The sequence below is a fragment of the Dermacentor silvarum genome, chromosome 1, assembly GCF_013339745.2.
Source record: "Dermacentor silvarum isolate Dsil-2018 chromosome 1, BIME_Dsil_1.4, whole genome shotgun sequence".
In the NCBI taxonomy this organism is placed as follows: domain Eukaryota; kingdom Metazoa; phylum Arthropoda; class Arachnida; order Ixodida; family Ixodidae; genus Dermacentor; species Dermacentor silvarum.
This window is the reverse complement of record NC_051154.1, coordinates 323,261,412-323,275,606: the sequence shown is the minus strand read 5'-3', so window position 1 is coordinate 323,275,606 and position 14,195 is coordinate 323,261,412. Positions and strand designations below refer to the sequence as shown.

Genomic DNA, 14,195 nt, shown 5'->3' with positions numbered 1-14,195 from the left:
ACATTCACTGATGACGTCTTGCGCAGTCGGAGTTTTGAAAACCAGGAGTGTAAACGCGTCATCCGCGATACCTTTGAGGATATGTGCGAGAGGTACTAGGATCGATACCCAGCACCTCCAACAAAATGTACCCGGGAGATAAGACGCTTGACAATTTATTTACAAAATATATACAACAGGTAGGAGACAGGCATACAAGATGAAGCCCGTGCGCGCGACTATCGGCGATCGTCGTCTTCGTCAGTCCTGTCATCATCGTTCACTACTGCAGCGCCTCGTATCAGTATCATTTGGCTGGTGGGTGTTTTTCTTTGTTTTTTTTTTTTTCACATTCGGCTCTCGAGTTCAACTGGCTTCTCATTTGTGACAGAGGCTTTTGCGAGGAAAAGATAGTGCTGTGTGTCGGAATGGCTTTATAATCAGTCTCGGATAGATGTTTCATGGCTTCTGGTTTGGTGGCCATCCTGGTTTAAGCACTGCACAAAAGCGGTCAGCTAAGTCTGGTGCCTTTAACTGTGTCAACTTCGGATCAGTAGCCGACAGATGCAGCATTGCAAAATGCATTCGAATATTATGGTGGACTGCTCACCAGTTACCTGTTTCTTTTGCTGTAACACATATGTACTGGTATATCATGTATTTCTCTTTCTTTTGATACCGTTCATTTCTGTAGTAGAAAATCATGTCTTCAGTGCGTGACTCCTCCCCCTTTTTCCTATTGAACTGCCTCCCACGGGTGACTTTAAGGTTATTTAGAATAGATAATTAAATAACGACAAATAACAAACAGGTGCTCCTGCTAATCTACACCACAAAGAATTGAAAAAAGCATTCCGTGGATGTCAATGAATGAAGAGCTTTTGAAGATACTTCATCACCATCGAGAAGGTATTAAAAATGAGAGAAGTACACAAAGTCAACGGTAGTTCCGTATAACGCTGCTCGCCATTTATTTTTCGCTGTATACGTAATTTACGCAAGGTATGTTTAAGCATATTCTTATTAGCCTATGTCCACTGTCCATTATTTTTACAGCATTCTGTCGATGTTACTTTCCCATTGAGTTAACGCTATGTTGTGCGAAAAAAAAGTCATTTAAATTCAAAGGTCTTTCCTCAAACGGCAATGTGCAGAAAGCCTTGATCCGGATCACATCTGATGTGGGGTTTCCTGATTAGCCTGTCATGAGCCATGTGACTTCAATCACAGGGCTCTTTATGCCTGGGACGGTGATTTCTTGTAGTTCGCTAAGTTTCTTCAGCGTTGTGTTCTCTCCTGAAAAAGAGAAAGCTTTATTGCACAGACATGAGCGCACAGCAGTCGCCTGCACATGCCACCATTTGTTATTCGACATGTAGGTCTGTTGTACCTAAAACTCATTTATAAAGCTTGCGCATATACGTATGTTTTGCATCTAGTTTGATCTTACTTTAAGTGTTTCAGTTCAAACAGCCTTCGTTCTATCAGCCATGCAGCAGCTGGTATTCGTGAAGTGTGTGATCAGATAAGAGGAAATAAGCCACTAACACTAATGGAAAATTGCATCAGAATCATAAAAGACTATCTGGTTCAAATTTTAAATATGTCATATAACAAAAAGTTTAAGTCCGAAGTAACAAAACATTCGAGCACAACTGTTCTTACGAAGTAGCTCTCCTACAATTGTTAAGTGCTCTTTCTGCGCGAAGCCAATATATTGAAAACAAGCGTTCTGTAAGCTTGAACCAAACTTAAAAAATGTGTAAATGCCACGTAGCTGGACAGAACCCAGGTTATGTTTGCCGTTGCTTGGAGACCATTAGGTTATTTTTTTGCATTCCGCCTAATTACATAATTGGCCTCAATTATTTGATCAGTTTCTCAAACATTATAATTAGATGAAAAGTGTCAATCAGAAAATTATAGAGCAACATGAAGAAACTTACTCCATCTCCCGCTAAAGGGAACCATGTGTTGATTGCGAAGAAGCGGGGAGATGGTTAGCTCGAGCGGGAGATGGTTTCGCTGCACCGGGCCGAGCGCTCATCGCGGCGCTGCACAGGAGAGAGAATGAGGCGCGCGCGCTCCGTCATTTTATACCGCGGAACTACCATGGCGCCCCCAGCGGAGTATGCAGCTTGTGCGGGAGATGGTTTCCCGGTCGAGTACTAATCGCGGTGCTGCATAGCAGAGAGAATGAGGTGCGCGCGCTCCGTCCTTTTCATACCGCGGAACTACCGTGGCGCCCCCAGTGGAGTATGCAGCTGTCGCACCACCTGTCGAGCGCGCCGCTGCGGATTCCTAGAGGAGAGAAAGGGGAGCGTAGGAGAGGAGAGAGAGGGGGAGGGGACGCGCATGCGCTGTGGGGGTGTGGCACGCGGGCGCCGCTCCGTAGAGTATTCCTAGAGGAGAGAAAGGGGGAGCGTAGAAGAGGAGAGAGGGGGGAGGGGACGCGCATGCGCTGTGGGGGTGTGGGAGGCGGGCGCAGTGTTGCCAGGTCCGACGAGGCGGCGTAGCCAAAAGCTAGAGAAGTTGTAGCCCAAATGTAGCCAAACAGAAAAAAAGTGCAAAATATTTCGTAGCCAAATATAGCCATCTTTATTTGCAATTTTATTTGTGTATACATTTTTACGTTCTGCTACAGCAATCCTTTTTTGCACAACCCGTCGTAACAAAATGTCCGTGCCGCCGTGACGGTCGGCCTTTTACATCAACAGCGACATCATGCTTGCGCAGAACACTTTTTGGTTGGCCCCGGAAGGTCTTAAGTTCCAGCGAATCGCTGCAGAGGGCGAAATCAGTGCTTTTATTTTATGACAGGTAGTACTAAGTTATTACTTTTAGTCAATTACAGTAATATTAATTACAAACTCTGTTTTTTAGCTGTCGTGAACACAAAATAATGTTCAGCTTCATCGATCTCTCACGTTATCTCTGCCCACGGTGTAGAAGTTCAGCTGTCCAGCGATCTGCGACGGCGACGTGCTTACGGCTTCTTTTTTGATGAGCTAAAACAAGTCTTTCGCACTATGATATCTCGCGTTATTTGTCTCATCGTCCAATCTTGTTTTATCTTTTTTTGTTTTTATTTTCAATTAGCTTGGCCCGGATTATCTGGGACACACACTACCTATATCGTGTCAATTTACATCAACCTGGCCGCCATCTTAGGTCTTTAGTACGCCAAAAACATGCATTAAAGGGCAACTCCGGCTATTTTTCGATGTCAACGCATGTCGATGACATTCGCTGGGTCTGTTCCTCTGAATACCTCCGTCATGTCCTAAAAAAAGCAGGCTTGAGAGTTGCACAGATTTTTTACAAATGAATTTAGGTTATTGCCTCGAGCACCCTACCTTACCCCCTCCTCAGTTATAGGCCACATTGTGTATGACGTCAGGAATGGTCCATGCATGCGCATGCCGGGATCATGCAGACGACAGCAACGAGAGCGTGCAGGAGTCGACGATCGTTAGCTAGCGCTTGGCGTGAGATGTTGCTGTCGCGAGAAGTTGCATTCCCTGTGGACGGGCAAGTGATGCGGGGTGGCAAGCGGTGTTGCGTTGTTGGCTGCACGAACTTCAGCCCTCGCCATCCGCAAACACAGTTTGAGCCGATGCCGATCGCGTTCAACCGAGGTTAAGCCTATCACAGTGGCCAAGTTCGTGCGTCTGCTGCTGGCGGACCAGACCCACTGATATGAAGCTAATTAAGCTATTAGGATGAGGAAAGCTGCTTCTGTAGTTCAGTTTTGACTATACGGATTTGAAATAAGCCATTCCTCATTTCGTACAGTGCACACGCAAAAAGCTAAAAGCGACAACACGACGCGCAATCAATATCCGTATACGTTGCCGTTCTCGAATGCAGCCAGTCGCACTCGCCGGAGCTTCCCTAAATAAAATGTGACTACGCAAATCCATGGGTGTATTATTACCCATTGTTATGCTGACATTATTTAGCTTACGAGGTGCACTGTTTGCCTCGTATCCCAAATGGGCAGCAAGCGGAGGCCCCTTCGATACAGCATATGCGTAAACAACCGTCTCGTTCAGCTGCCAACGATGTCGTACTTCATTACATCGGCGTTTCCGCGAGAAAACTGTAGATTCTCTAAATGAACGATCATACGCGCAATGTCCCAATCTATGTCTACTTTACGGAACACTAATTGTGTGCATGAAGAGAATATGAAGAATAAATAAGCAGGCTGCACAACGCTTCCCTACTATACGGTCTCCCGCTCGCTGTTTCGAAGGTGCGTGGTATCGGCGCGATTCAGAGTGATGTAACGGTGCTTACATGCACAAAATTGACGTGTTTTGATGTGTTCTTACATTAATTGATGTCACCGATGAGCGGCTATCTCAAGCGAACGACGTACGAGTGGTCGCTGTACCTGCCGATGTAAAGAAATGCACCGGTCGGTGCTTTGGACTGTCAGCGGCGTTCTTGTGGGATACAAATGCGGAAAGTCGTGCTCCACATCTTACAGTGAGCATGCGAAGCGGTTCCCTGAGAGGGGTAAAACACCTAAAATAGCAAGCAGCACGTATATCAGTGGTTAGGGCTACCCTTGGTCTTCATGTCGCAGCGCGATATGTTGCGCATGGGTGCTGGCTCTAGTGGTGGAGGACGGCGATTCGTGGCTATTGAATTCTTCTGAATCATAACTGCCACTGTTTGACAGATCCTAATAGGTGGTGCAGCTTACATGCAATGTCACCCGAAGGTCCCCGAAGGTCCGGCGCGGTCACGAATAAGCTGAGCGTCTGCTCTTCGCCGGTTTCGTTCACCCCGCGGGCGAGACCGGCATGCATTGCGCGCCTTCCATGCCGGGGATACATTCGTGACGTCACACGCAGAGGTTGGCTCGGCTGCTTGCTCAGGTTTCGGTTTCTTTTTTGCGCTCTTTTGCTTATTTAAAATTATTTTCGAATTTGCGGAACAATTCTGCTATCAGGTGCGTCACAGGAGGGTCTCGGGAACCTAAATATTTTATTAGCTCGACATGGTCAAAAAATCGCCGGAGTTGCCCTTTAAGAAAAGGGACAGGCATCAGATGCCACTCATTGTCTGTTTCGGTGTAAGGGGAGCTTTAAAAGATTACAGCGCAAACCGGCACACTGGTGTAAGAAGCGCGCAGTCGTTTTCGGCGACGAGCACGTCCCGAACTAACTCGCTCGATATGGTAAAAGCCGCGACGGCGCACAAAGAGCAATGGTAAACAACAAATTGATGACAGTGGTAATGCTGTGAAAACCGGTTACTATTTACTAATAAAGTTTTAGAATAGGGGCCCCTAAAGTGTGGGGCCCCAAAGAGCTTTGCGGGTGTTAGCATTGGGGCATGCAGGAATGAAGAGTTTTGGAATAGGCGTTTTGCATTTGCGGATAGCGTGTTGCGTTTGCAGCGTCACTACGGCGTCAAAAAAAACTGTTATAAATGCTAAAATAAAATACACCATTTTATGATAAGAAAAGTAATTTAGACTTTCGTGTTTTCGCCTTTGGAACTTCTTTATTATTATTATTATTATTATTATTATTATTATTTAGAGCTAATTTAGAACTTATTCAATTAGCAGCATGCAGCTTGTTGCGCTTAGTTTTGACTAACCAACATTACGTACTTCCAACCAGCCAAGTAAATTCATGATAGGCCTAGGAGCCATGAAATTGACAATTGAATTCGGAATAAGCGGCGTAAAATGAGTCAATCTTCATTACACATGTTAGTTAAGAGAACGCGATAACCGCAATCACTTCTAGCTTACAAACTTCACGCGTTACCACGAATCGAGCCCAGTTTTGTACTAGGTTAGAGCCGTCGCTTCGATGGGCGCCGCCATGTTTGTTGACGAAAGCTTTTGGGGTAGCTTTTGGGGTAGCTTTTGGGGTTCCCACTAAATCGATGAAATAACGTCCCCGACGCAAAACCAAAACACGGTTTTCGTCTTGCGCATGCGCAGCGGCTTCGACGCAATTTCTTTCGGGCCCCAATACGTTTGAGGCCCTATTCTAAAACTCTAATAATTGCTGGGGTTTTACGTGCCAAAATCACGATATGATTGGAAGGCATGACGCAGCCGGGGACTCCGGATTATTTTGGCCACCTCGGTTTCTTTAACGTACACCTAAGTACACGGGTGTTCCTGCATTTCGCCTTGATCGAAATGCGGCCGCCGTGGCCGGAATCAAACCCGCGTCATCGAGCCAGCAGCACGACACTTCACAAGCTAACAAGGTGGGTGAAATTCATGTGACGTGGTGCAATGATGTCATCGTGGCAAACATGTTTCGATATTAGCAAAATGAGTATCTGCATCCATGACGTTACGGGCAAACCATCTAGAAGTAAAAGCACCAGAACCCACCTTTGGGTCGGGGTCTTGCTCCCATTCTTTTTTATACGTTCTCGCATACTTGGCCCATCTCCCCTTGTTTGGATTCTCCTCCCTGAGGAGGATCCGATCTTACGTCCAACCTATCGAAATGAATCTCGAATCTAAGCACGAAGAAAATTTCATCTAGCAGGAAAAGGAAAATGGCAGTAAAGCTTCGCGCCAGAAACGTGGGGTAGGTCGGAAGCTGTGCCCGGCGAGATACTTCATCCGGAAGACATGGCAATGAACACACTGGAGCGTGTCATCCACCCGTGCTTCCCTTCTTTCATGTCGGCGCCATGATCGCCCTACGGCCTCGACCCTATGTTATTGCTCTCCCTTCCTGAGCATAGCCATGTTAGTACAGTGTACTGTGAAAAACTCACTACTCCCAGGTTCATCCCGATGCCCGGGGATCGGGTGCCTATAGCGGTCAAGCAGGGTGTAAGTTTAAGTGCATCAAAGATCAAAGCCGCCGGCTCAGACAACAGCGCAGAGAGGGAAGGAAAGGCGGAGGAGGGGTCATTTCGCGCACGCTCATACGCACAGCCACGCGGCCGGCTCCGTCAGCTAAAACACTAGCCTTCGAGATTTGCTCCTACGCGATCAGAGCCACCTCTGGAGCGTGGATTAGGGCGCCACTTATAGCCCAAACACAGCAAGCCGCAGATTTTCAGTAGCCCAAATATAGCCACATAGCCAACTCGTCCAAGTCGACGCCAAAAAATGTTTCCCGTAGCCCAATTTGGCTATATATAGCCAAACCTGGCAACACTGCGCGGGCGCCGCTCCGTACAGGATTCCTAGAGGAAAGGGGGAGCGTAAGAGAGGAGAGAGGGGGGGGAGGGGACGCGCATGCGCTGTGAGTGTGTGGGACGCGGGACAACAGACAGAGCCGCCGGCAAGAAATGCGTCGCATTTAAAACTTCAGATACACCTTTTTGGTGCTCAGTACGTGCGACACAAAAGTGTTTTAAAGCAAAGCTTTATCTCTACGCGAAATCGTATATGGCTAGGCGAAATCGCCTGTGTCCAGAAAACTATCATCATCAGCATTGGCTCGAGTGTCGTCGTCTTCTTCCACAGCTGGCTACGTTACCGCTAATAATTCCACCATAGAATTTCACTTTTCTGTCGTCATAATGGGGAGGCCGCGTTTACGGTGGTATGAGCCATTGCTTAAGGTGGTATAAGCCATTCATTGTCTTACGTAACGGAGAGATTTAATTTTGAAGCAAGTTAATTTCGAAGAATCGCAAGCGGCAATGGACAGGCGAACGCTGCTAACCACGCCGCCGAGCAAACTCGAGACATCGAATGCTAGCGACAATGGCGGACTGCGGGCATACTGTCAGTGACGTCGTTCTCTCCGTCACAGCCGAACGTGTTTGCAACCTCAATTGAGAAATACTTTAATGAACCCTCAGGATTAACCCAGTGATAAACACCGGGGCCGCGCGTTTCAGCTTCGCTGGTTAACCCTCTTCATGGAATAGAAGGGCCGACGAATTTTTTTTCCAAGAATGATAGAAACCCGCGAATACACGCAAAGTGTCTCGAGTGGCCAGTCACGTGGCGATGAAGTGCTCACTGGGAAATCAGGACAACCTGTACGCATTGACCTAACGGTAAACGTGACGTCAAAGTTTAAGTGCTGTCACGTGCCCTTTCCATTACGCGATGCTGTCTGCCGAGAACTCTACCAGCTGTAATAGTTGAAAAAAGCGGCTAGAGGTCGTTTTCACTGACGACCAAGGATGACAGGTGGCAGAGACGTCAATTGTTTCACACGAAAAGAAGACATACAAACGTGGGAAGCGCCATTCAAGGACCACCATATTATTCTTTTGCGCGGAACAGATCTCACGAACTCACCGGTCTCCCTAGTACACGACCTACATGAGGTTCAGATGCCAAGTGTCCGATAAAAGACACGCATGCTGCTTCTGACACTCAGGCGTCTCCGCATGCGTCTGCGGTTTCGTATCTTCAATCAGGAACGCCCGACAGGACGGGTCGGACAGAGTAGTCGCGAAACGTTCGAGACTTCGTGGCACGCAGTCGCTATGGTAGTGTACTGAAGACGCCACAGCAACTAGACATTTGAAGCGTGTTAACGGGCAATTGATCGGATTGTTTTGAGGGCAGAGTTTTGGAGTATAGCAACTCCGTTGTTGGAATGATTCCGGAATTGTACCACATTTTCAAACACATGGAATGGGAATGGAATGCGAGAGCGACATACCGAAATGGAAGTTGAAATGGCTGGCCACATATTCTTTAACACTTAATATTATTTTTAAGCAACGCTACAAAACCAGTAAACTTCTCCGTTAATCTAAATAAGACTTGGGCAATTTATAGCATTTCTGATTTTTTACTCGATGCGGTTATTTCAGTACTTACCTAAAGGTGGCTACCTCTGCCTTGGTAATTATAAACAACGCTGTATTCTACTCATTATGCACTTCTCATGTCGTGGAAACCTTTCTTCGTTACAATGTTCATGTCCATTTAGATACAGTGACTAATAGATTTAACTCGCTAACTTTCAGTGCAGGAGTTAAGTAAATTTACTCCATTGTACTAGTCAGCCCATTAACAATGGTTAAGGTGATAAGTTTTTAAGAATGATTACATTTAGCAAGGACACGCTTGACCTACGACAAGGGGAGGCTGGCCAAGAATGGCCATGTTGTATACGGCCAACGTCCACTGCTTCAAATATTTTTCGGCTGTTAACCGGGCTACCATTCTATAAATAATTTCGGCCTCCTGGGTTTTCCTACGTTCCGAGAAATGAATTCAAACTTTGCAATTTTACTAGATTTTGCCGGAGCCAAAAGCACTCGAAGTGTTCAAATATTGGAAAAATTGGCTATTTTGGCACTCGCATCACTTTCTTGTTTTGCCATACACACCATTTGAACGACTGAATCGTGCAATGTGCGTTTGAAAAAAAAAATGTTGAGTGCCGCCTTCTAGCTCAGGTGGGCAGTAAAAATAAATTGTTGCGAAAATGCCACATAATTTTGACAAAAATAAATAAACGAAGAAAACGAGTTTTCAACTTCAATAAACATGCGGAATTTTTTTCAGATATACCTGTGATGTCTGAAAAAACGCTGGTTGATTTGGCATTCAACGACCCCAATACTAATAGATTACTTCTAGGTTACTTTCCTCCAAACTTTTCACAACATTCCACAGATACCGCAAACAAAACGAGCTTGCCTAGCTGGTACTTTCAGTGCGTCCTCTGCATTATTTCATATTTTGCTTATCTCTATAACAATTGCTTCTAAATAATTCGGTGGTCATCGTATACGATTTTTTGTTGTGAATACATCACCAGTAACACTGAAAACTTGCTCGAGGTGAAAAAAAGAGTGGTAGAGACAGGGAGGTTGGCCTGTGCGCTCGATGTGCGCGCTGGGGTTTAGTATATGTAACCTATACGGATCTGCCACACAACATTGTCGTTACTCAGCATCTGACTCCTCCATGAGGCGCAGAGCTTCATCGTTGTTGGGACTTGGAGAAGACGCTCCCGGTTTGCCCAACGAAAAGATGTAAACTCGTCTGTATGTGACTTCCTAGCCTAGAGTCAGTCAATTTATTTCAGGTAATAGCAGCTTTCAATCAAACTTAACATACATTAAACTTTATCTTTCACTTCGTCGGTTTAACCGTCTGCCGGTGCACTGCCCTATTATCACTGTTTAACAAACTTCTTCAAAGGCCGTCATCTGTTCAATTTAAACCTTCCAATCGGTCATCACACAGACAACACAATAACACCAGCTCCGCAAGCATTTACAGAAACACTTATGCTTTTAGCTCATCGGCCCTAGCAGGAGCAATCCGATTATGGGATGACCTTTCAGACTACATCGTATCTGAGCATAATGCCTCTAAATTTCGTGATCGCCTTAACGATTATTTCTAAACTAAAAATTTATCTGCTCGTACAATTTCTTTCCCTCAAATCATTCTTGGGTAACTTTCATATAGTGCAGGCTCATTTTTTACTTTTGGCTTACATACCTGATGATTTGTCTGCGTTTGTTTTATTTTTTCTGGATGTTTGGCAGACTTTTAAAAACCCTACTCTGTGCTTCATGTCGTTGGGTACTTTGCGACATATTATGTTTTTGTTTCCTTTGTGTTGACTTACGATAGGCGTGCTTGTTGTGCTATGGCATCTACATTGTATACACAATATAAAAGCGCTAACTGCATTTTTAGTAATGTATTGGCTGTATATGTTAATTCATCGTTTGCACGTATGATACTACGCTTACAGTATTTACGTGGTTTACATAGCTGTTTTCACTCATGCACGATAGAGTAGCGCAGAAGGATTGACGTCGTTCGAAGGACGAAGATGGTATGACGACGACAATGGGATCACTCTACTGAAGTGATGACGATGGTAAAACGATAGCGTGACGCCGATGGCATGACGCCAGTCGGATGGCAAAGTTAAAATGACGTGGATCGAATGCCTATGCTCGGGCAACGCATGCATGAGGATGACTGTAGGAAGACGACACGACGGTGTGAGGACAATTGAATAAAACGACTGTGTAATGACAATGCCAATGACGTTAAGAGACAGGAAGAGAGCGGTGTGGATCAGAGAGCACAAGGGGATAGCCGATATTCTAATTGACATTAAGAGGAAAAAGTGGAGCTGGGCAGGCCATGTAACCCGTAGGATGGATAACCGGTGGACCATTAGGGTTACTGAATGGATACCAAGAGAAGGGAAGCGCAACCGAGGACGGCAGAAAACTAGGTGGAGTGACGAAGTTAGAAAATTAGCAGGCGCAAGTTGGAATCAGCTTGCGCAAGACAGGGGTAATTGGAGATCGCCGGAAAAGGCCTTCGTCCTGCAGTGGACATAAATATAGGCTGATGATGATGATGATGAATGACAATGATGTAACGACGATAGCATTATGAAACCGGTATGGCGCCAATTTCATGAGGACAATGGGGTGATGACGACGGCTTGACGAGAGTGATTGACAAAGCAGAAACGCCGACAATGCAACGACCACGACGGCATCACGACCACGAGCGCATACGCAGTGGCCCAAGCTGTTAAACAACTCGGCCCAGTTGGTCGGAGTAGAAGGCGTCACGACGACGACATGACGATAGTTATGACAAAGCTGGAATGACGACCATACGACGGCCATGACGGCATCATGACCAAGATGACATACCTAGTGGCCCAAGCTGGCAGACAACTTGGGCCACTGGGTCTGGGTAATAGGTTAGATAGATAGATAGATAGATAGATAGATAAGTAGGCTAAAACGCCTGATGTAGGTAAATATGGCTAATCGCATTATAATGAACGAAGAGAAAGTTCATTGCAGCTCAACCAAACCTTCACTCAACACATAAGCAAACCTTGAAGCAATATACAGGGCACCCGTGCAATAGTAATACCACGGGTTTGCACCCGTGTGTGTTTTCTTTGTTAATTGTGTACTCTTGGCTTTGTTATTTTCCTGTCGTTTACTTACTAGTTAGGTGCTTGTCCATATTTTACAGGAACGAGCCTCAGGGTCCGTATTTTCCAAAATATTGTTACCAGTACCGTTCTCAAGCGCAATGTACATGCTTTTATTCATATCGTACGTGCTTTTAGTAAGCATCAGAGCATAGAATGGGGGATTGGAATGCATTTTCAAGAGTAAATGAACTAAAATTGAAAAGCGCTTTAAAAGTTGAACTATATTTCGGTAGTTGATTTGAAAGAAATCTCAATGCCATCTCAATAAAAGCACAATGCATTTCTCAGTGGTGTGTCAATGATGGCTGAATAAAAAAATATTGAACAGATGTATAATACAATTGACTTCCAAAAAAATTTCTGTGGCCTCAATGCGATGTCTCAAAACGTACCTCAATGAAATTTCAACAAACACATAATGTGATGTCAATACAATCTTCCTCATTCACCAATACTATTGCAACATCTTCTCAATAATATTTCTGTATGGGTAATTAGGAGTGCTGCAAATACCTAACGAACCATTGTTTTTTTCTCTTCCGTATGCGTTATGCGAGGCTCCCCGTTGTCGGTTTCCCCGCTAAATTCCTAGAAAAGCTAGCTTGTTTATATTAGTTTGGAATATGGGGCGGGTTAAAGGTAATATGTAGACGAACTTCAATGTGCGTGGAATGATTATGGCCTTCGCAGTGATTAATGTACGCAATAGATCCGCAGCGTCATCGGTGTGTCTAACAACGCAAGATTTATGCCGATGCCCTGAGAGAGCTACGGACGCAATTTACATCCTATTTAGCAAAAAGAAGGAGGAAGGGGGTCTTTATTGCCAGTGTTCTGGTGAAGCTATATAATGTATGTGGATGCATTACTGGACCTTTGAGAAAAAAATCAATGAAGAAGTACATAAAAGCGTTATATGCGGGGCAGGGCTTCATACTCAACATTCAAAACAGGCGTTACCTTTTATATTAATATTTATTTATGCTTACTATAAGAGTTGTTCTCTCGCTCTCTCACAAGCTGGCCAGTCATATACAGGTAACATTTTAAAGTAAGCGATTTAGTCACAGGCACTTTAAATTCTTATTGCAATGGCTCGAAACAAACAGCTTCGCTGGAGATTCGGTTGCGATTATGTAGGGTCACGCAAGCATGTCCTTTTACATGATGAGCATGTTTCGGGAACTTCACACCCTTTTTGGTATAATGTGCGCATCTAACCCCTTTCACGCCAACTTGGGACATTGGATGTGTGCCACTGTGTATGTGCCCGAATAAACAACTTGGGATTAGTCAAGTTGGGCCATCGGTTATGCGCAACTGGGCCTTTGACACAAGGTATGTGAACATTATTTGCCAATCCTCAAGAACGCGTATGCGCTGCTTGGTAGGGGCTGTACTAAACAAGCAGAAGAAGAAGAAAGAAATGAAGAAGTTGGCAACAAAAAAAATTGAAGAAGTCAGCTGCAAAACAGACTGAGAAAGTCTGCATCAAAAGAGAAAGACCTGATGTGAAAAGAATGAAATAAAAACGCGCATTGAACAAACAGCGTTGAGCTACAGAGAAGTGAAGCAGATGTTGGTAAAAGAAAATTGGAAAGTTAATCAACACAAAAGTGAAGAATTCGGCCATATGCTGTGTCACTACATTGCGGAAATGCTAATCGCATTAACGTCAACTGTCATCGTGAGATGGGTTCTGCCAGAATTTATTTGTCAACTGTTCCTCTGTCGGTGTCCATTTTTCGCGATGTTTATAATTATTGTTATTATTATTATTCCAGCTACTGCTGAACGAAGATATCTCTAAGTTTCCTTTTCGTGCACCAGCTGGTTCTAACCAATATAACTTTTCTGCTAAGATCTATTTGTCCATGTGGATCTTTTAAGGTTCTTTTTTTGTTGTTGTTGTTAAGCCCTACTGTTAACCCTCTGTGGGGGGTTGTGATAGGGTGGGTGCAATAACTGAAAATAAATACACCTATTTTAATAACAGCTCCAGGTTTTAATACCACGATATCATTTCGCCTCTTTTTTTTCTATCGGTGGTTTTCTGTTTCTCACCTCTGGCTCTCAGTGAACCGCTTATCAGTTCCTGAATCGCAGTAGCCTGTTCTGTGATTTTCTGCAATTTCCCTAAGTCTTATGTTCCCTTGCAATATTACTTACCTGTCTTGTTATTTTAATGCTTTATTTGTGCTTTTTATTGCGCGAGTTTGAACGAAGATATGGGCATAATGACTACTTAATTAGGTTTACGTTCTGCGTACTCTTTCTTTGGTATGCTGAATCGTTGCGTGC

The 14,195-nt window shown here is 44.7% G+C and overlaps 1 protein-coding gene across 3 annotated transcripts in view; it reads right to left on the bottom strand.

Annotated features, from left to right (window-relative positions):
• Window positions 1-717: 717 nt before the first annotated feature.
• LOC119437328 (thiopurine S-methyltransferase) overlaps window positions 718-14,195 on the bottom strand; it is a 114,350-nt gene continuing 100,872 nt past the window's right edge. Inside the window, exon 9 of one of the 3 annotated variants that reach the window (XM_049660442.1) lies at window positions 718-1,275. In XM_049660442.1, the coding sequence (XP_049516399.1) occupies window positions 1,175-1,275 (101 nt within the window). In that variant the 3' untranslated portion in view covers window positions 718-1,174. The remainder of the gene's footprint in view (window positions 1,276-14,195) is intronic. The other 2 variants (XM_049660443.1, XM_037704377.2) reach the window with 2 other exon arrangements.